The 23,130-nt window shown below is 42.6% G+C and overlaps 1 protein-coding gene across 1 annotated transcript; it reads left to right on the forward strand.

Moving 5' to 3' along the window:
* The first annotated feature begins 141 nt into the window (after positions 1–141).
* Positions 142–22,824, forward strand: kpna3 (karyopherin alpha 3 (importin alpha 4)). Its single transcript, XM_083776112.1, has 17 exons — positions 142–293; positions 4,111–4,155; positions 8,785–8,874; positions 12,026–12,055; positions 12,169–12,221; positions 12,529–12,624; positions 14,538–14,623; positions 15,156–15,242; positions 15,339–15,508; positions 16,064–16,108; positions 16,462–16,593; positions 16,712–16,840; positions 17,608–17,712; positions 18,755–18,826; positions 19,315–19,477; positions 19,707–19,801; positions 19,892–22,824. The coding sequence occupies exons 1-17, from the start codon at positions 225–227 to the stop codon at positions 19,988–19,990; spliced, it is 1,566 nt and encodes a 521-aa protein (XP_083632238.1). The 5' UTR covers positions 142–224; the 3' UTR covers positions 19,991–22,824.
* Positions 22,825–23,130: the final 306 nt, after the last annotated feature.

Consider the following 23,130-nt stretch of genomic DNA (forward strand, 5'->3'; position numbering starts at 1 on the left):
CTTATGAAATTTCATGTATTATGAAATTATGAATGCGTCGACCAGGATCCTGTGAAAAATCAGGACAATTGGAGGAGGTATGGGGACTGGCTCCGCCTCTCCCTCTGCGATGTGTGTTACGTCTTCCGCCCCCTTCCTGGAGCCAGGCAGCAAGCAGAGGAGCACAGTCTTTCACGGCGGATTCCTAAAGCCGGACTTTAATAACAGCTAAACCATATACAGCCATGGCAGAAAACGCCGGCTTGGAAAACCACCGCATCAAGAGCTTCAAAAACAAGGGACGCGATGTCGAGGTGAGTCGGACTGTAAACATGATGGTGACCATCAAGCTCTGTTTCTTTTTAGATGTAAAGCTTCAGTCTTGGGCCTCGCCGGGGGATCCTATCCTGGCCCCGGCTGGCTGCAGCTTACCACTCAACTCTTGTGGCTAATGCTAGCTAGCTATCGCGGGTGCTCAAAAAGTCGCCATTGGCCTATCTATAACCTTAATGTTGTGTTATACTTGTCACGGTGGCATGGCAGTTTACTTAGCTACACCCTCGTCGCTGCCGTTAGGTCGGCCGGTCGTTATTTAACGCTTAAAACTGACACCGAAAAACGAATTGTCGACGGAATTAAGTGACAGGGATATGTCACTGCTAGCTAGCAGCGCATTAACAGCGCGAGGCTGGCAGGGCCCTGCTCTATCTCCTGGGTGTTTTACATTAGCTATAGCTAATGTTAACGAACACGATTCAATGACGTTTGTTATGTTGATTCAACGTTGCGTTTTCACTGAATTATATCACGATGAACTGTTTGGTTCATAATATCCAGATCTAACACACAACATAGCCCCTCCTTGTTAGCAATAGCAAATCAGATGAGCTAGTCGGAGCCTGGCTGCTGCCAAGGATCCGACGTTGATGTCACAACTAAAACACCGGCTAGCGGAAGTGCTTCAGGACGCTTGTTTGAAGTATTTATTAACAGTTTGCAGAATTACAGTACATCTCAATACAAAGAAACTGTTAACTGTGAGTGGACGACCCGATAAAGCACTACAGTTGTTTACAAGAGGGTCCACCTTGTTCAATTCATTGCAACATTTTAGAGACATACAAATATACACTGCCCAAGCGCAAAACCTCGTCGTTATCGAGTGTTTTTTAGAACGACCATTTGTCCCCCTGACAGAAAACACACATTTTCAATTGAAAAGTGCAAATACGTAAAATTTTTTGCCGGTCGGCGAAGTATTACTACACATTCATAAGATAAGACTGAAATGGGCGGCGGGGGGCCTACAGGCTCTGATTGGTTATGACGTCACTGAACTATCCCTGGTATCTTTACTGTAGGTCAGAGAGCCGCTACATTAGCAAAGCAAGCTGTCAGCTAAGATAGAAACAATGTGTCTGGGCTGGAATGGCTATGATGTTGCGATGTATGCGGATGTAACGGCTGTCCATCAAACGTGCCGCCAATCCCAGTCAGTCACGAAGTCACATTTAGCTATTTTAGGTCTGTAACGTGTATCGCAGCATTAATAGCAACGCCTTATGATGAATTGAACAAGGTTGCCCCTCTTGTAAACAAGTGTAGGTGCTTTATTGGGTCGTCTACTTACAGTTAACAGTTTTTTTTGTATCGAGTTGTGCTTGAAATGTACTGTAATTCTGCAAACTGTTAATAAATACTTCAATCAATCAAAATTGTAGTAGTTGACAGTCAACTACTGTGGCGGCTACTACAATCTTCTCATGATCAGGCCTGATAAATGTTGCAATCTATACTATAGAGATAGACGGTATTGTTCAACTAACGGTAAGACATTGGAACATAATGACAAATGTTGACAGGCGAAACATGAATGGCTTTGGAACTTGTGAAATTCAAACGGGTAGACTTGTGTCTCACAGGCAGATCTATATGCACCCACTGTCTGACCCGAGTCTCGTTATTAGGCAAACGGCACAGCTGAACTGTACATGACATTCCTAGTGACAGTGACACCTTTAGCATACTTTGACCATACGTTCGTGTTCATATGCCAACGTATCTGTCTTGTTACATTTATTTCAATGTAGGTGGTTAAGGGGACTGTTTAATTTAACTCATTTTTTAAATACTTTCTGGGGCTGTGCGATAAAAGTGTCCTATCTCATTTATTATGCAAAAAAACCTACATGGCTTAGCTATGAATATGACTATGGGTTCACAACTTCACTTCAACCTTGTTTTATATTTTTTAAGTGTAGCACTAGCAACAGTGAAAACGGCACATTATAGGTAAACCATGCTCTTATTTTACATTCCACAGACCCGAAAACGGAGCGATCTGACCGCGTTCAAGTGTTTAGACAGAAATCTCATGTTGTGTACTGTTTATAGACAGTTGTGTCTCCTCTCAAACAAGCACTTGCCAGTAGGGCAACCTTAAGGTAAACTCCACCTTACAGTTTTATTTACCTGGCGGGCAACCCTTGACCCAACTGACCCACTGTTTGTTGTTTTGAAACACACCAGTGTGACAACAAGCACATGGCTACTACTATGACAGACAAACATAGCCAAATGCATTCCTGATGCTATTTCAGGCGACTGTGGGGGGGGGGGAGAGGGGGGGGGGGGGGGTCTGGCTTGGGGTTTCTCAAGAGCCTATGCCTGAATTTAAGTTTTCCAAAGTGGAGATCATAAAAACAGACAATAGCACAGACAGTTCCACAATGGAATTTCGCCTAGTTGGTTCAGTCTAGCTGGCAAAGGCTTAGCCATCTGCAATTTCTGCAATAATACTGTTGTACATTCTGTTACGTCAGTCATGTATCATTAAGAGTGAGATTGGACAAATCATTTGGCATTGAAGTGTCACCTGTCTGTTGGTGATTGGACTTTCTAGATTCAGGATTGGACAGTTGTCAGTCCATACATGGGTACAGCAACAAATGTCAAACACTTCGGTCTAGCTTACATCAGTCAAAGTACCCTTCTACCCTAATTTCCGGTTTGACAGTCATACTAGCCTATAATCTGCATTTGGAGAAGGGGCCTTTGGTCAGTCTTTGTTTTCTTCAGTCATATGGCATGACTGTTCTTCTGTGGTGCCTCATGGCTGGGGAGACACCTCTCTACACTCCTCAGCCACCGGAGTTAGTTATGACTGGCCCAGATTACGTAAGAGGCTATTTAGGAAGGCAATATGAACCGCTGAAAACAGTCACAAGATCTGACTGAGACCATCTCAAACTGTTCTGGACGGACTGTAAACAAATGGGTGAACGCACCATATAGCCAAAGCAGGTTTACCTTTTCATGCTTGTGCTATTTATATTCAATCCATGTACCAACAGGCTCATTGATTTCTTACACTCACACTTGCTGTGATCTATTTTGGGAGAATGGAAAGTGGTGATTGTGATATTTATGCAAGTTGGTAATGTATTTTGTAAGATACCGGTACTGCATAATGGTTAATAGTAATACTATTGTTTATAAACCAGGTCGAAATCAGCAGTGAACTTGCATGTTGTCTATTCTTTCTGTGTAATAGATATGCTTACACTGCCTTCAGTACTTGGCGATATTTTCCCAAGAACAGGTTCTTGGGAAGAACAACTTGAAAAACACAAGGGTTCTGACAGTCATGTCATAGTTGGAATGTGAGGCTCTTATACAACTTTGGGTCACATTAAGTTGAGGGAAACAGTGGTTTAGAGGCAGGTGGCAGGCAATGGGAGGGAGTTTTCAAGAGCTCATGTAAGTTAGCTCAAAGTAAGTGATCGATCTGCAATTTATCCGATCTGGAGAAACCGATCTTTTATACCATTTTAAATGGTATAAAAGTCAATCAGACATATAGTATTATCATCGTTTTGTGACGGGCCTAAACATTACCCCCTTCCTCCCCACACACAGGAACAGTTTTCACATGCGTTTTGACAAATAATACTTTTGGAAATATTCAAATTCTCCCTTTTATGCACATGATTGAAAAACAAAGACCTGATCGGAGCACTTCTAGTATCACTGTCATAGCAATAATAACAGCAAAGAACTCAATTCTCATATAATTGCTTAAAAAACAAAGTTGTTTAATTTGTTTCTCTCTTTTGTGTTCCTTTGTTACAGACTATGCGAAGACATCGAAATGAAGTAACAGTCGAGCTGAGAAAGGTGAGAACCCATCAGAATATAATTTGAGTACCAAATGGTGGTGACTTACTTGATGCAAGTAAGAAGAGATGACAAAACTAAAATATATCTTACATGCCACATGTGACGAATCCCATGTAGACACAGGCACACAAACGCATGTCGTGCCATTTTTTTGGGAAGACATTTTCAGCCATTGCAACCAACATGGATGTTATTGTAGAAAAAAACTTCAACGTGTCATATTGCTAATGGATTTTCTATATTTTCTGAAAATTGTCTTACTGAAACGTGCAAGAAATGAAAAGGACGGAATCAGTAGAAACTCTTATTTGGCCACACATCTTGTTTATGATCTTTGTTTGTCTATATTACACAAATTGCACATTTGTATACACAAGCTAGTCCCCCAAAGCTGGAAGCCAGTCTCTCCAATACTTTAAAACATACTCCTACAAGTGTACTTCATTACAGCTGTATCTAGAACTCTGGAATAAAGCTGGCTGCGATCTTGAAGCATAAACACCATTTGTTGGTGCAATCTAAGGTTGGGCGATATGCCAATTTTTTTCAACCGCCCATCGTCTGACCAAGAATCGGCGATTGACGATGTATTCGTGTCATAAAAGTAAAGTGAAAACAGCTCAGATCTACAAGCTCTTAAGGTGCCGGGTCCTGCCTGTTTTTGCAGCTCCGTTCGCTAGGCGTTGAGAGCTTGTAGATCAGTCTGTTTCTGCTGCGCAGCCAGGGTAACTTGCCTCCCCGCACCAGTCCGTCGGAGGCTCGGAGCGGAGCCCACAAGCTCCTGCGGCCGGGCTGATCCACAGGCTCTCAAGGCCTGTTTTTGCAGTGCCGTTCGCTACGCGTTGAGAGCTTGTAGATCTGTCCATTTTTGCAGCGCTGGTGTCGGGGTTCGTTCACGTTGATGATCCCCGAGCCTATACAGTGGAGAAGTCTTGCCTCCCCGCACAGGCTCAGAGGGGCGCTAACTCTAAGCTAAGCGCTAAGCTAACGTTGCCCGAGCCTATACAGTTGAGTATAGGCTCGGGGATCGTTAGCTTAGCTTAGCGTGTAGCTACTGTTTCAACACACTGAACTAACTTCATCTATACTAACACTACCAGCCTGTTTTTTATTTTTTTCCCCCCGACTTCACGGGTGAGGCATTGGGATTGTGATGAGACACGAGACAGCAGTGTGCATTCTGTTGTGACTGTATATTATTAAACTGCATGGGTCTGGACTCCGGAGCTTAAACAACATGTAGGCTACAGCCTCCCTCGGCTCTTACGGCTGCCGTTAGTGCCGTTCCCCGATGCTGCTGACTGCTGAGTGCGGGGAGTCGGACTGTGGGAGCATACCATTATAACGGGAGGAGGGGATTTCCACCCGGCCGCTTGCTGGCCCAAATTGATTCACATGCTGCTCACACTTTACAGGTTAATTGGGCTAAATCGTCCCGAAAAATCGCCTAATAAAAATATTCGGCGATTGGATTCGTATATTCGCGATTGACGATGTATTCGTATCGTCACCCAACCCTAGTGCAATCGGGTATTGGAGAAGTGTTTTAGCCTCTATGATCTTAATACTAAGTTAATGCCATGCATGACACATTGAAGTTGGTCCCTGATGTAAAAAAAAAAGAGGGCACATTCCATCTTAGTGCATGTACACCTTTTTTTTCAAACCTTTGTCTGATGTTAAAGACTCCCCATTGAGGAGGCGCGTCTGAAGCCTGTCCATAGGGTGTATCTGGACGTAAAAACAAATGCATACTCTCTCTGTAGGGAGAATGGACCCACACGATGTCTATTTACTTTTTGCTGAGTCATTTTGTTCTCCATTTCGGAAGGCTTTTTATTAGTGTCAGTGAAGAGTGGTTCGCGAGAGGGCAAGCATGGGCAGTGGTAGATGAGGGTATTCCCTGCGTCTGACTTGTAGTCCGTGAAGGAGATAAGTTACAGGTCAAGATGTAGGCCTACCTCTTTCACTGCTGCCAAGTCATAGGTCGATGTGTACCTCTTTCACTGCTAAGTCAAACCGTAGTTACGTTTTGTCCACTCAGTGGCTATCTGAGTTAGGTCACACATATTGCCACCATGCAGTCGCCCTCTGAGTTTATATTGTCACCATTTAGTCCCCCTCTCATTAAGAGGGCGACTGGATGGTGCTTTATTCATTCTCAGTAATGAATGATAATGAACTTTATTTATATAGCACCTTTCAAAACAAGGTAACAAAGTGCTGTACAGTGCAAGGTTAAAAACACAACACACAGTGAACTCTACACAGACAGCACACGCTGTAGTGTACAGCTGTGATTATAAACCTTTTTAATTTCAATGACATTCATAATGCCCCGGACCTTAATTTTATGCATTTCTATTCATCTCTGGGACCCCAATCTAGACTGTGCACAGAACCTATTTGGTTCTGTTTGTACACTCTGAGTTACAGACGGTGTCAATTTGCTTTATAACTAACATTCATTTAGCTCGTGACACCTGAGGCCGGGGTCCCCACCGCCCCCAGACCCCACGTTGAGATCCAGTGCGGTAGTGTACTTACTGAGATGTCGGAACCCCCCCGTATAACGTTAACCATCATACCACGCTCAAAATCACTTAGATCACGTCCCCTGCTCATTCTGATGTTACTACTTGATGGAACTATAGGGGTGCATACTTAGTTTAGACTAGTCATTGGTTAGATATGGGTTAAGGTTAGGTTTAGGTGTGCTGCTGCCCTGTGGGAGGTTAGGTTTAGGGGGAGGGTTTGAGATATTGTAGTTGTAGGACTAATGACTGGTCTAACCAATGACTAGTCTAAACCAAAAACTGTCTAAACTAAGTACTGCACCCGAACTATAACTGAACCACTTATATATGGGGTGCATACTTAGTTTAGACTAGCCATTGCTTAGACATGGGTTAAGGTTATGTTTATTTATATATATATATATATATATATATATAATTATATTATAATTCTTTGAGGTGTAGGTAGTTTGCATTATATATCTGTCAGTGGCTGTCTGATGCGACAATTTTCGAGTCAAGGACAGAGTAAGTTGTCTTAAACTGAAGAGACAGAGCACAGCAGCCTCCAAAAATGTATATAAAATTAGACTAGAGTCTCCTTTTGTTCAAGGAAATTGTATTTGTATCGTATCGGTCTATTGTTTTTTTTTAAATTATATCACAAGTCGCCACAATCAGCTGTTTTTAGTCAAGCTGTTCATGTTGGAGTAATTTCAGTAAATGTAAATGATGACACAAAACATGTAGCCGTTTTGAGTAATCATTTTAGAATTATGACAGTAGACCTGGGGATGATTCACACATTTGCTAAACACGTATGTAGATAACACTTTGAAGTCATGCCCTCCATCTGTACTAGGTAGGTCCACTATCTATCTAACATATAACTTAAGGAAAGTCTGGGTGCGTTCGCAAATGCGCACCAGGAGCACACTCGCCTATTACTGTGCCTCTATCCGAACGCACCCTAATTCTGTCTGTCTGAAGAACTGTCACCACACCAGGCCATTGTCTCTGCATTTTCACACACAAACACACACATTGACCATTACCTTATGGAGTGTGCAACGACGGCTCGAGCGCACGTGTGTGTGAGACGGCTCGCGCGTGCAGGACATAGGTGTGTCGTGCGTGTGTGTGTGTGTGTGTGTGCGCAACCACAATGGTGGGTCGAGCGCACGGTTGTGTGACGTTCACTGACAGGTTGCGAGCGCGTGTGCAGCGACGGGTCGCACGTGCTTGTGTGTCGGAACACACGAGCCAGCCCGGGTCAAATAATATGAGCGTGTGTGTCACTCTGAGTCTGACGGCATATTGCATCTTACCCACACTACATCATTTGTAACGGGTAAGGACTAGTGTAGAGCAACATCAGAGGTTTGAGTGGAGTCGATGAGGGGTGGCGCTCGGGACAGTCGGGGACGGGGGCATTAAGAGAGGGAGAGCGTCAGTGCTGTTTAGTGCTGAGTTGGTCCTCGGTCCAGCACATTCCATTCTGCCTGAACAGAGCAGAGAGAGAGAGAAGCATTGCGCTGCCCGTTTAGTCATCGGTGACGCACGTCAGCACGACACACTGGAATGTAGGCCAAGGGGATCTCCTCCTCCTTGTCCTACCACTGACTCATTTGGCCTGTGAACTGTTGCCGGTGTGTTTGTGTGTGCGTGAATAGTGAATACAGATGTGTTTTTAATCCTTTTTTCAACTGTGCCTACGTGTTCCCCCCCCTTTATCTTTCTCCTCTGCTGATTTGTGTGAGCGAGCGTGCTCATTTACAGAGCCAGCATGTAGATATCTATCCGAGTTAGTTTGTGTTGTTTACGCATGAGCTGGATTCTTGGAAGCTTAACGCATTTAAAGTTTGGCAACAATTAATTCTTAGCTATACTTGGTGGTGGAAGCTTGGTTCTGTGAAATGTTCAAGTTGGTTCTAAGCAAAGTTGGGCAACAATTCATTCTTAGCTATACTTGGTGGTGGAAGCTTGGTTCTGTGAAATGTTCAAGTTGGTTCTAAGCAGTTATAGTTGCTGTTGTTTCTGAAGGAATTCATGAATGCATTAATACAGTTTTTCATCTCCGACTGTGTTCTCTGTGTCCTTGTCTTTTCAGAACAAACGAGACGAACATCTATTGAAAAAACGAAACGTCCCACAAGAGGAGAGTCTGGAGGACTCTGATGTCGACTCAGACTTCAAAGGAGTAAGTGTCAATTTGAGCGTTGCCATTGAAAATGAAGGGACATTAAGTTAATTTGGCAGGGGACTTTTCAAGATGAAATTACATATCATTCCAGCATTCTATTCTAGTGCAAATATTGCAGCAGCTATGTCTACAAGCCAGGCAAGTTTGCATTTCTTGAATCCATGACTTTTTAGGCCATAAGAAACTGTTAGAGGACAGAAAGGAGATACTGTAATTACTGCATAATGTCATGGTGGTCCTATGCATATTCAATCTCCTACTGTAAAATGTATCAAACATATACATAACTATTCACCACTTAAACCATCTATATACTGTAAATCGGATAACAGACCTGAACTGTACTCGGTACACTGTTTTTCCACTCTACAGTCTACACCAGATATTTTTGCCAAAAATAGTCTGTGATAGTTGGCCGAACGCTCAAGACTCCAAAAAGACAACCAGAGAGTCCAATAATTACACTTTGGGGTTTTTATTCAACTTTCCAACACCAGCAGCCCAGTGTAAACTATATTACAGTGCAGCCTCGGCGAAGACGAAAAAATAAGACCAAAATAACAGTTTCACAAACATAAATAAACTTGAATACAACACTAAGGAACAGACTAGAAGCTGGCCCTTACTGCAAAGGGCCCTGGGTAGCTCTCACTCAGACTGTTATTAGACATAAAGGCCTCCTTCCGCTCTGGGGCGTGTGCTTCTCCAGAGGAGGCAAGCTTTCCAGAGATTCTTTGCGAAGCATGAGCGGAAGCTTGCCAAGATTCTGCATGCGTCACGGAAGGGAACGTTCGGTAGGCCAATCAGAGGAAAAGTAAACGTTTGTTTTCTCTGCCAATGAAGCTCCCTTGGATTTAATTGATAAGTCCCGGAAAATATGCGCTGTGATTGGCCAGTAGTCACTTGAGTGGCAGCGACGCAGTGTGCCTTCCACACATGGCTCCAATGACCTGTAGCGGCCAACCAATATCTACCAAAACACACCGTTCAATTAACTCACAATTAGCACAAGGCCTATGAGTTAACACACCATTACTGAAGGTTTTTCCATCGATTTATCATGATTTTCCGGACGCCCATTCATACACAAACAAGTTGCTTTTTATATAAGATTGCTCTTGAATCAAACACCGCTCCTCCTCCTGCAGCACTTGGCACCTTCCCAATCAGCAGGATTGCCACTGCAGAGGGGAGAGATGACTCACACACTCATTTAAACTTAAGTTAAAACAAGAAATGATGACATGGTCATATTTGTCAGGTGAAACAAGCGCTGTCTCCGTTACCATGTCTAGAAACGGACATAGATTGTAATTATGCGTTGTGCATCTCTCCCCCCTGTTTTTTGGTTATGGGTTCAGACTCCTGGCAGCCAATCAGAAGTGTCTGGTAGCCTAGCGACGAACCAGCCAATCAGGACTAGGTCGCGCAAAGGTCCTCAGAAAACCGTCGGGTTCACCTGACAAAAAATAAACGTATTTAAAACCACGAGTAGTAGCACACACCAGCAATGCATTTCACAGTATCAATGATAAAAGATGCAATTCACAACTTGACCCGACACTTGAAATGGTTAAGACTTAAAATGAAAATATACAAAATACAAAACGATTAATTTGAAGTTTACACCCCTACTCTACATACACTTGGTGGCCAATAAATGTTAAGACCTCTATGCTAAAGTAATGTTTATCAAACATAGGGTTGAGTTGGTGGTGTGTAGTTGTGACGATGCCCTTCATTCGCGGGCGATGCCCACCTTTGCATCGACTTTACATAAGGTTTCATTACATAATGTAAACTGCCGCTCACCATTTCCAGAGAACTGCTGATCCATCTGACTCAGAGATGACCCTTTGGGGCATCAGTAATACACACGCGGAATATGAAGGCAGCTGGTTGGACCTGTGTTGTTTTGGCAGCAAAATTAGATTTTAGTTTTAGTCAGTCTTTCGAATAGTTTTTCATTTAGTTTTAGTCACCTGGAATGTTTTAGTGTTAGTCTAGTTTTAGTTGACTAAATGTCATGGGATTATAGTTGACTAAATCTACAGTTGATTTAGTCGACTAAGATGTATTATTATAGTCGAAAAATATCAGATCTACAAGCTTGTGAGCTTGTAGATCTGCTATTTTCAGCATGCAACCAAGTGTAAAATGTCTTATACTGGATCTCTTGTCCACTAGTCACTAGTCAATATTTTAGTCTAGTTTGTATTTGTTGACGAAATTGTCGATATATTTAGTCTTAGTTTTAGTCATCATAGCTTCGTTTTCATTTAGTTTCCATTTAGTTTCCATTTAGTTTTCGTCAGTGGAAAAAGGTAGTCGACGAACATTTTTCGTCATAGTTTTAGTCGACGAAAACAACAATGGGTTGGATTGCGATTTATGGAATTTATGAATGAACTACAAAAATAAATATTACAAGCTCAAACGCTTTGTAAGTTTGAATTTTGGATCTTGAGCTGGAAAGGTTTGGAAACCTCTCTACACTAAAGAATGCGATCGGCGTTCTCTGTCTTGTGCAGAAGGTCATTTTAGTGTCTCCTCCGGTATCCCAGAAGCCCGTCCCCCAGTTGCTTTCCAGACTGATGGAGGTGTCCAGAGTGCAGTGGTTAAACCCGCTTAATGTACTTGACTCTAAAAGCCCCCTGACGTCTCTGAGTGAAAGCCCTTTCACTAGCTTAATGAAATTGATGAGTGATGACCTGTGCTATAAGCCAGTGCACTATGATGTGTCTTAATGATAAATTAGCTCTGCAACTATCAATTAACCTCTTAGCGACTATTCTATTGATTACTTCTTTGATTAACCAAATTATCAAAGTGCACTTTTTCAATGATAAAACAAGGAATCGACAAACTATTCTAATTCAATTGAGTAGTCCGACATTGTCTATTGTCTAGATCTGGAATGTTTTTTAAATCTATTTTTATAATTGATTAAATCAATCGTTTGATTCACTATTGCACCACAAATTAGCATGGCATTGATCTGACTGTGTGAGCTCACAGGACTCATTCCCTTGTCATGCTTTCACAGTCGGGGCCTTTAGTTAGCAGGTGAGGTGATTTCATAATAATAAACATGGTGATGATTATTATTTTACCATGCTAATATTTATTCCAATTTCTCCCTATGCAGCAAAATATTACGCTTGAGGCCATCTTACAGGTAAGCCTCGACTATCTGCTTCCATAGTTGCATCTTCTAGCCATGCAGAGCCCTTTCTGCATATTGATTTATTTGTAATATTCTGACATGTCATTTTATTTCATCCTCTGAAGAATGCCACCAGTGATAATGCAGTTGTCCAGCTCAGTGCCGTACAGGCTGCCAGGTCAGCACGCACTCGCACAGACTCACTCACTGTCATGCCTGCACGCACTCACTCACCGTCATGCATGGACTCACTCTCACTCACTCTTATCACACATTCACTCGCTCACTCACTCTTATCACGCATGCACTCACTCACTCTCATGCACGCATGCACTCACTCTCATGCACACACTTACAGTACTCTTATACACGCATTCACTCACTCACTCTTATACACATTCACTCACTCACTCACTCTGGCTCACTCGCATAGATTGATGATGTGATGAACTCAACATTTGTTTCTCTTTCTTTTCTCTTGTCAGAAAACTGCTCTCCAGTGACAGAAACCCCCCTATCGATGACTTGATAAAGTCTGGAATCCTACCTATTCTAGTCAAATGTCTGGAGAGGGACGATAAGTAAGTCCACTTAAGTTCGAAAGCATTTAGTTTGGCCCTACTATCATCTTCATCCGGGGAACAGCTGTGATCTATCAACTGACACATCAACTTGAGCGTGTATATAGTCCATGGTCTGTGATGCAATAATCTATGCGATGTAGATTATAGATGCTGCATTGAGTGTACGACACTATACGTTCATTGCATGAGTGTGCGTCCACTCCGGCAAACACAAGCGCACCGGGGCACAGAAGTCACTGGACTTTTTCTGTCCAAGCCAAATAAAACGGCATTATTTGAAATTGCACTAGAGGACAAGCCCCTTGAGTTGCAGCAACTCGTTTTCAAGGGGGTCCTCGGGGCACAACATACAACAAGACAACATTCCTGTCCCTCGGAGTTCCCCTGTTCCCAGGACCTTGTGTTCGGGAAGGGGGAGGTGCGATCGGGGTTGGAATGACTTGGGGAGTTGTAAGGATGTTACTATGGCGACCCATGACAGATGGTTTCACATTAGAGAAGAGGCACTGGGCAATTTTGGGAAGTTATTATTGAGCCCAATATAGCATTGTAGACAGTGGACTGACATGCCAGCCATCACAGAGAGAGCTTACATAGTTTTGTAGGTGGCAGTAATAATATTGATAACATTATGAACCAAGACCAGGAAAGCTAATGCAGTTTACAATAGGGCAATATGGCTATATCAGTATCGTCTACGATTTCTTGATATCTTTCATGATATGACGTAAGTGTTGTCTTTTCCTATTTAATCACTTCTTATCATGCCTTATTTAGTATTTTAGGAAATTGACAAATTCTCAAATTGATGATTTACAAGTTCAACAAGTGATATGTTGTGAGCTTGTGAATATGCCAATTTAGCTTTTTAGTATTTTGGTCAAATACTATATATTTGATGAAAAATAGAGGAACTAACCAGGTTCTCAATGGAGATAGCAAAACGTGATAATGATAAAAAGGTGCTACACGGATCAAAAACGGGTTCAAGACATGGATAAAAAGAGAGGATCCGGGCACTCAAAAAAAAACTTTAAAAACGAGGAAAGCCTTTTATTAAATTAAAAAGGCAACTGCCAACATGTTTCGACCAACAAGGTCCCATACCTAATTTACAGAAATCTAAGAAGCAGGGCATGTTTTCTGTGAAGAAATACAATTGTATTCAGTTTGGGAATGTTCACAAACGTACTACTTACACAAGATCATCAGCTGGTAGGAAGGCTGAAGGCATTTGTCTTGAAACTCAGATGAACTGAATGCTAAATATGAATGCGCTTGGAACAGCATACTTGCAGTGAGGGCTGTTTACACAAAGACTTTTCATTTACATTGCAATTATTGTTGCAATTCCTCGTGTCACTCATATACCACAGTGACGTTTAAAAGTAACGGTAAGATGACACTGCCACCTAGAGTTGAGTTCATGTGTCTGTGTGATTTTCATTGTGTTCCTAATCTGTCATATTACCTCAAGAATGAAACGCGAGCATACTTGATACTGTGTTCCCCCTTAAGCACAGCTGCAGACCCTCTGGTATGCAGAGGGGTCAGCTGCAATGTTTAAACCCACAGACCCTGTTTTTCAGCCGGGGTTTCACTGCTATGGTGAAGCTTGGTTTTCATCTTATTAAGGCAAGATGTTTCATTAGAGGAATGTTGCCAAAAAAAGGTTGCAATTGACAAAACGTGTTGGATATGCGTAATTTTACTCAAATTCATGTTACAACCAATAGCCAGTGGCAGAATTGTGTCGACGGGGGTGGTCACTGATGTTTAGAAGGAGATGCGGTAGGAAAGAAAGGGTTGCCTCAAGACGATATATATTGAAATTCTATTCCCAGAAACAGAACGCGCAAAATGTCTAATCTTTTTCACTGTTCATGCCTTTTCCTTTCCTTCTCATCCAGTCCGTCCCTCCAGTTTGAGGCAGCCTGGGCCCTGACCAACATTGCCTCTGGGACGTCGGCACAGACTCAGGCTGTGGTTAAATCCAGTAAGTTGACCCTGTGCTTTCTCACTCTCTTCTGTTATCCCTGCGGTCTGTTGTGAATCGTCTGCCATCCACCCAGCTTATTATTTATTTGTCCTCGCCACAATAAAGCACAATTATAACGTGCTTTTGCAGTTACACATGCACAATGTCATGGCCTGTGTGTGTGTGTGTGTGTGTGTGAATACGAAACAAACACAAAACAAGAAAAAGGAGTTGATAAAAAATAAGTCCCGTTTAGATCAAAGAGAGTGGTTGGATTAAAGATTATTTAAAGAGGTCAAACTAGCAATATGTTTAGGAGCATCTTCCATAAAAAATAAACTGTCTCAGAAATTACATAAAAGCAAAGGTTAAGCTTCAATCTGTGACTTCTTCAACTGGTTGTTTGTGTAGCAGCAGCAACATACTACATACTGTATGATAAACATCATATTTCATTTCCATCATGAGATGTTGCTTTATTGCGTGTGAAGACTGCGATGTTCTAGCTGTTTGGTGTTGATAGCACCCGTCTCTCTCTCTCTCGACCCAGATGCAGTACCACTATTCCTGCGGCTGCTCCACTCCCCCCACCAGAACGTTTGTGAACAGGCCGTATGGGCTTTAGGAAACATTATAGGTGAGTGCTGCCCTCCTCCTGTGTCCCCTTTCACTGCAATGGGCATAACAATATTTGTTTGGCTGATGCTAAAGTTATGCCCTGTTTTCTGCGCAGGCGATGGCCCTCAGTGCAGGGATTATGTCATCTCGCTGGGTGTGGTCAAGCCCCTGCTCTCCTTCATCAACCCCTCCATTCCCATCACCTTCCTCCGTAACGTCACCTGGGTCATCGTCAATCTCTGCCGCAACAAGGACCCGCCACCACCCATGGAGACTGTACAAGAGGTAGGACTATAGTGTGTGTGTGTGTGTGTGTGTGTGTGTGTGTGTGTGTGTGTGTGTGTGTGTGAGCACCCGCCGATGGCCTTGAGCCACGTGAAGCACTGCCAAGCGAGTCGCCGTGCCGAGTGTTGCGACGGCCAACAGAGCCCACTCGGAGCAGTAAATATTTGTGTCCCCCCCCACTACTTTCCATGCCCCCGACATGTCTGCACCATCTTGTGCGCAGCCACTCACAGATGAGCGCCATTGTTGAAAACGTGTATTCAATGCAGTGATAACTGCATTGAATACACGGGGTGTGTGTGTGTGTGTGTGTGCGCACGCACACACACACACACACACACACACACACACTGGCCGGGAATTGGCTGCCAGATGGCTCAGTTAACTGAGTCATGGATCTTTACTTCAGCCAACCCAGCATCATCGCCCAGGAAGAAACTTCTGTCTATAAAATGTCTAAAGGCTATGTCTGAAGTCTGCTTCTGACAGCTTTGTGTGCACCCCGACTCCTTTTATTTGTGTCTCTTCATCGTCTCTCTTTGTCTCTCTCAACAGATTCTCCCTGCCCTCTGTGTGTTAATATACCACACTGATATAAATGTAAGTATCTGAGAAATAACGTTTTTCAGCTGTGCCAGCCACTATTACAAGTGTTTGTTATGCATGTCTAAAATTAGTTTATTTGGAATTAATTTCTGTGTGCACGGACCGAGAGATAACAAGAAGAATGCATAAGTAATGTTGCATAGTGACTATTTCCAGTGTGTTGTAACTTTTTAAATGGGGCCGGAGGGGAACCGTGACCTCATCTCCCCTCTGCTCAGTTTGTCTGTCATAAGACAGAACGGTGTCATCCATCGTTTGAACACTGCTGTGTATCGTGATTGCTACTGTAAATGTGCTGTACAGTCTTAGTAGCATGTGATATTAAAGTCTGTGTGTGTTTTGAACAGATCTTGGTAGACACTGTGTGGGCTTTGTCCTATCTCACGGACGGTGGCAACGAGCAAATCCAGATGGTCATCGATTCTGGTGTCGTTCCGTTCCTCGTGCCTCTCCTCAGCCACCAGGAAGTCAAAGTTCAGGTCAGATTAGTTTTCTTTTTGTAATTCTCCTATGATGTTATTTTTAACACTATCCACAGAACAAATGAAGCCTTGTATTTAATTTAATGTTTTCCCGTTGTCTGTATGCACTCTGCAGACGGCTGCTCTGAGGGCTGTGGGGAACATTGTAACGGGAACGGACGAGCAGACGCAGGTGGTGCTCAACTGTGATGTCCTTTCACACTTCCCCAACCTGCTCACACACCCTAAGGAGAAGATCAACAAGGTATCACTACACCACCATCAAGGATATCTCGGTACACAAAGGAATTACATGGAGGCCTCTAGTGTGGCCACTTTTGGCGTTTTATCAGAAGTGTTATTGATGGCTTCAGACGTTTGACACATGCCAGCATAAATAGTACAGCTGGTCACAAATAAAAATGGGCCCGATGAAAAGGGGCAGCCCTACAAGAACACCTGCTTTTGTTGTATTCTATGATTCCGTCAAATTCCCTTCTCCAATATTTGTTTGTCAGTCATGCACGGCTGTCATTAGCCAAACTTGCAAATTGTCTGATGCTGATATGATATGATATATCATATGCTATGATGTTGCTGAAACCTCCACCTCAGCAACACCACATCCAATGCCACAGTGTAGGCTCACAGTTATTTTGTTAAAGCCTTTGTGGAACTTAGAGGAAACTCTGTGCTGGGTATTTCTCGATCTAGTGTGTCAGTTGTTCAATGCCTTCAAACTAGAGGCAGGTGTGTGATTTAAAATGAATTAAGATGTAGGGTTTCAGCAGTAGCTGGTAAGTCAGTTTATTCTATTCCAATGTAACGGGTGACTGTCATTTTAAAGGTCTGTTCTATGTGGTTGGCAGGAGAAATATTTCAAGTTGCCAGTGAATTTAGAAATTGACCCAGCCCCAGTGGTTGTTTGGTTTTCCTTCTCGTTTTAAAGTGCTTTTCATATACCTTGTCTCTGATTGGTGTGCTTTTTCTGTAGTGCTGTGTTTTGAATGTGTCTGATTGGCTTGTTTGTAGGAAGCCGTCTGGTTCCTGTCCAACATTACAGCTGGCAACCAACAGCAGGTCCAAGCTGTGATCGATGCTGGACTCATCCCCATGATAATCCACCAACTGGCCAAGGTTTGTGGTGGTGTTTTCTTTCTTCCTTTTTTTCCCACTTTAACAACGCAATTGCACCTATTGCTGGCTATTATTTGAGCTTGGTGGTCAAGTAGAGAAGGCTTAAGATTTGAACTAGTTTCTAGAATTGTACGTTTGCGGAGATGGATAAACCAATTAATTTGGCTAGAGGGGTAGTTCCTCAGGATGTCTTCCAGATTCCTCCTCGGCCTCCCCTCTGCAGCTACCTCCAATTTGTTCATATTTAATTCCAAATACAGATCTAGTCTTCTTCACCAGCTTGTTGAGCTTTTAGTGTCCCTTCGTTTGATGTTAAACTTACCCCCCCAACAGACCACAGCAATTAAGGACACTGCTTACCACAGACGGATGTTGGATGGCAATCCTCCCTGTATCCCTTCTTGTCGTCTTTTATTGTGTGATAGATGCTAGTTATACATATTTGTTTTGCTACACCACAAACAACATGGCATGTTGTTCAGACAAATGCTAGGCTACATTGTTCTCTTTACACTCTACCTATATGACTATTTACTCGGTTGTAATCCTTTGGGTAGATTTGTGGAAAGTAAAAAAAATGTATATGCTGAACTGTGGCCATTTTATGTGGATTAAAACTCGACATGCGTTTCCGGTTAAAACTCACCCGTGGCTTCCCTGTGAGGTTAGGGTTAGGTTATGGTTTGGGGTAGGGTGTTGGACTAATATGCCTGTTGGACGGTTGGTACGTCAGGCCCAATCTCAGAAACCGTCGTCAAAAAAGAAAGGAAAACAGCGCCCTCTTTTCCTTTTAATTTGACGTTAGTCAACACTGTCTCGAGAGACCACGTCGGACCATACGCCTACTAGTATAGACCCCCGGGGAACTTTGGTCAACGAAGTACATTGCTGGTTTTGCACAAATTAAATTTATTGTGGGATACATGTCGGTATTTATGGAGACCCGAAAACCAAGGCATTCATGCCTACAGTGTACGTTCACTGTGGTGCATAAAAGACTTGCAGTAAATGCATGGATTAATAACAGCCCGTCTCTCTACAGGGTGACTTTGGCACTCAGAAGGAGGCAGCCTGGGCCATCAGCAACCTCACCATCAGTGGGAGGAAAGACCAGGTGAGCTATGGTTTGGCTGCAATGTGAAGCTTATTCTTCTTTGCTAAAAAATAAACTTGAATGGATATCATGTTTAGGGTCATTTTGACGTCTGCACCGCTTTTTGTGAGCACCCTAGACAGTTTTTAAGTTTCTTGATTCAGTATTTAGATTTGATATTATTCAGACCTCAACACCATTCTGAATTTAAAGTAATAATACATTAGATGACTTTTCTTGTGACCACCGCACTCTGACTTATAGTTACCCGTTCAAATCACACACAAATAAAGGTTATGGGTCGCACAAGTTTTTATTCTTTCATGATGGATCAATGACAGACGTTTCGGCTATCCATATCATGGCTATCCATATCACAGTATCACACTGATGAAGGTGTGCGACAATTTTGTGGGGAAAAGGGCTTTTCACTGAGAACCGTCACCAAGTCAAATTCCTTTGTATTTGTGGTGCTTGTCAATAAAGTGTGCGTGTGTGCGTTTTCACAGGTTGAGTTCCTCGTTGAGCAGAATGTTATCCCTCCTTTCTGTAACCTCCTGTCGGTGAAGGACTCACAGGTGGTACAAGTGGTCCTGGATGGTCTGAAGAATGTCCTCATCATGGCTGGAGATGAAGCCAGCACCATTGCTGAGATTATAGAGGAGTGTGGAGGTTGGTGTCTGACATAACATGCCCTCCTCAAATTAAGTTACCCTGTATCACAGCTTTCCCCCGCCTGCAATCAATCAATTGTCATTTATCGATCAGGTTTTTGTATTGGCATTTGTTGGTACTAATTACAGAGGAGTCATATCTGCCCCTCCCTACCTTTTTTGGAGAATGTGTCCATTGTACTATTCCCTGAGAGTCCTATCTGAACCATCATCTTTCTACTGCTCAGGTTTGGAGAAGATAGAGAATTTGCAGCAGCACGAGAACGAGGACATCTACAAACTAGCCTTTGAGATTATTGACCAGTACTTTTCAGGAGATGATGTAAGTATCGACTGCTATAAATGTATGTTCTTCTATAATAATTTATTATGCCACAATGTCCTCATGTGTCATGTGTCATTTCCCACTCAGATTGATGAAGACCCAAGTTTAATCCCAGAGGCCACTCAAGGAGGGACCTTCAACTTTGATCCGGCTTCCAACATGCAAACCAAGGAGTTTAATTTCTAAAAGAAACACCAGGATGTACTTGGTTCAACCAGCTGCACGGGTACTCTGTAATCACCCCAGACATTCATCCACCTCTCCTCTAACCTGGCAACCTGGTACAGAAGGATTTACCTAGCTTCACTTTCAACATGGAAAACTCACTATTGAAGGATTTACCCACCCCACCTCTGCATTTAGGGGTGTAATTTCTTTTTCTTTAATGGTCATCCTTCACAAAACACGGCAACCCTACACAGGAGTCCTGGTCATTCGTTTAAACACCATTTGTATCTGCCAACCTGCGTTGGGAAGATGGCCGGTAGTCTCTGCCAGTGTCCAGATTTCACTCAAAATTAAAAACAGAAGGGAGAGAAACCTTCATGGCAAAGTTCAGTTCTTTTTGTTTGTTTTTGATTGCCAAATGTCATTATCCACAAAGACAAAACACAAGCACATTTCTTCAACACAGAACACGTATATAATACACACTCTCTCACATAGTTTGACACCTAGAATTTGTGTGCATACTTCTGTTAGAAGCCATCATATCACTTTTGGGGAAAGAAATACTGCTGTTTTTTCTTTTGTGGTTTATTTTGGTTCTTTCCCTCCCCTGGATTGACCCCTGGTGTTATGTCACCCCCCCCCCCCACACGCGCGCACAGCACACACAGACACATACAGTTACACACACATGCACTTACTGTAGTCACATAGATACCTGGTGGCCGGGCACACCATAACCCTCTCGCCCAGTTTAAAGAGTTCATCCCAGAGCTAAGCCATGAAGCACCACGGACGGCTCACCCAGGTGGCGGGGCCACTAAGAAGGCAAAGAGGGCTTCCGTGGCAAGAATGACTGACGGGACTCCTGACTCAAACGACGTCACTTTTTTCTGCGGGCGACTTGGGTCGAATTACCATGCTTAATACTTTTAATGTTTTTAAAAAAGTGTAAAAAAAAGAATGTGAAGAGAAATGCCACGTTACACATACAACCGCTATTGTCAGAATTCTTCTCTTTAACAGAGTAAAATAAACAGGTTGTTTTACAGATGTAGATAACATGTCATGGGAGGAATCTATGGCACAGAGACTTGAAAGAAGAGGAACATGTCAGCTGTAGCCTCCACACCCCCCTCCCCTCCGACGGGGCATACATTTCTGCAGCAAGGTCGGCCACATCCTGCAGGAAGTGACCACTCGAGCTTGGAGTTCCCCACCAATGTGAAACTCGGCATGGGGTCTAACACAAGAAATGTCAAGCTTAGAAATTACTTTTTGATTTTCAAGTTCATTTCTTTTTTTTTTAAATTCTCCCTTAAAAATATAAATATATTATATATATATTTTTTTTAATGAACAAGAGTTTTGGCTTCTTCCTGCTGAGGCTGTGAAGCTTCCATGACGTTTTTGTTCCATTTTTATTTTATTTTTTGTTTTCTTCAGTCTTATGCACACGTCTGAGAGGTCTATTGGTGCTTTCTTGGCCGCAGAAAGGGACCGATACTCACTGAAGACTACACTTACTGAGGAGGAGTCGAGGTCCACTGACCTTTACAGTACTTTACTACTTTTTGACGAAGAGGTCGCGCGTGCGTCATCACCAATCTGAATAGTTGTACAAAAAAAACCAACAAAATCTAAATGTGATGTGTATCTCTCTTTGCCGTCTCATGAATATATGAATATATTTACATAAAGCCTGTACAAAGCTGCTGCAGCTGACAGTCATTGGTTGGACTCTGCAAAACAATAACCTTCTTACTGTCAAAGATTATTGGGGAGGGAGGGAGGGGGTGTTCAAGCAATATTTCTTTTTTTTTTTTTGTTTTTTTAACATGCATAATTATGTATTGTGATGATGTGCTGAAGAATTGGAGAAGAGGCTTTTTTTTTTTTTTTTTTCCCAAGCTGCGGTGACGGGATGTTCACTCGTACCGTCCCCAAGTCCCTAATGGTCTTGAGGGTTTGAGGGTCAAGGTGTAATGCTCTGATCTAAACTAAAGCCCTGGCCATGTTAGACTTGTTGATCCTCTTGTTTGGCTGCTAACTACTGAGAGGGGGTCGGAGCAGCGGGTCACGGTTTTCGGGGGGTTTAAACGTAGCGGGTGGGTGTGTTCTAAGCAGCCCCGGCTTGTTTTTGGGACTAGCTGTTTAATACTGATGAACAAAAAGTATAGAGGAGGGTGTACAGTCATGAACTAGCCGACTAGACCGAGCCACTTTAAAGATTTACAATTTCTTTGCCTTGTATCTAAAAGTGATACAAGCTTATGTTTGTTGCAAGATTTTTACTTGCTAAATGAAAAGTTGTTTTAAATGAGATAATAGAAGACAAGCAACAGACAGCGTTTTGGCCTCTGATTGTTTATATCTTTTTATAAATTTTAGATTGAATTCTTCTCTTTAAGGTGGCTCATTGATGCTTTCAACTCTTGTGCATATTAAAGACAAGAATGAGTTGAAATTCATTGTGCCTTTTGTTTTTCATTTCTACAGAAAACAAGTTTTAAAATGATATGCTAACAGAAGCAAAGTGCTTGGAGCAATTGGTGAATATATTACAAATGGAGGGTGTGCATACAGTATGATGTCGCCCTTTCTTTGAATTTGGAAAGTGTCAATACTGCTCTCTGCTGTTCAGAGTAATCTACTCCCATATTATTCACTGAACATTGTAATCCATCCATTGTAACACCATTCATCCCACCCATTACTCACGCACACCACATACTGTCATTGCCATATCCTTTCAATCAGGGGATTTTGATATCATTTAATCTCATCTCGCCCTCAGGACATGATCTCTGTGTTACTGAGCCTAACCAAAATAAACTTGCTGTTTAGCTGTTGGATCCTCCCTGCTTTAAGTGTTGTGATTCACACAGTACTAAAATAATTGTAACTGCATATATTGTGATTGTGGAAAAGAGTCATTTAAACTTGCATGGGTTATTGTTTTGCAAGTGAGAGAGACGCTGTTTTTTCTAAGCACTTTAATTTATTTATGACAGGAAAAGATATGGACCCACTAGGCTACTTTGATCTTTGCAGGGAAAGTTTACCAACATGTACAGTAGGCTATTTGTTGTGAAAATATGCTAATTTGAATTGTACATCTGATCGTCCTGATGGAAAGATCTTTACATCCTTTGACA

This window comes from Protomyctophum parallelum (assembly GCF_964188405.1).
Source record: "Protomyctophum parallelum genome assembly, chromosome: 11".
Classification (NCBI taxonomy): domain Eukaryota; kingdom Metazoa; phylum Chordata; class Actinopteri; order Myctophiformes; family Myctophidae; genus Protomyctophum; species Protomyctophum parallelum.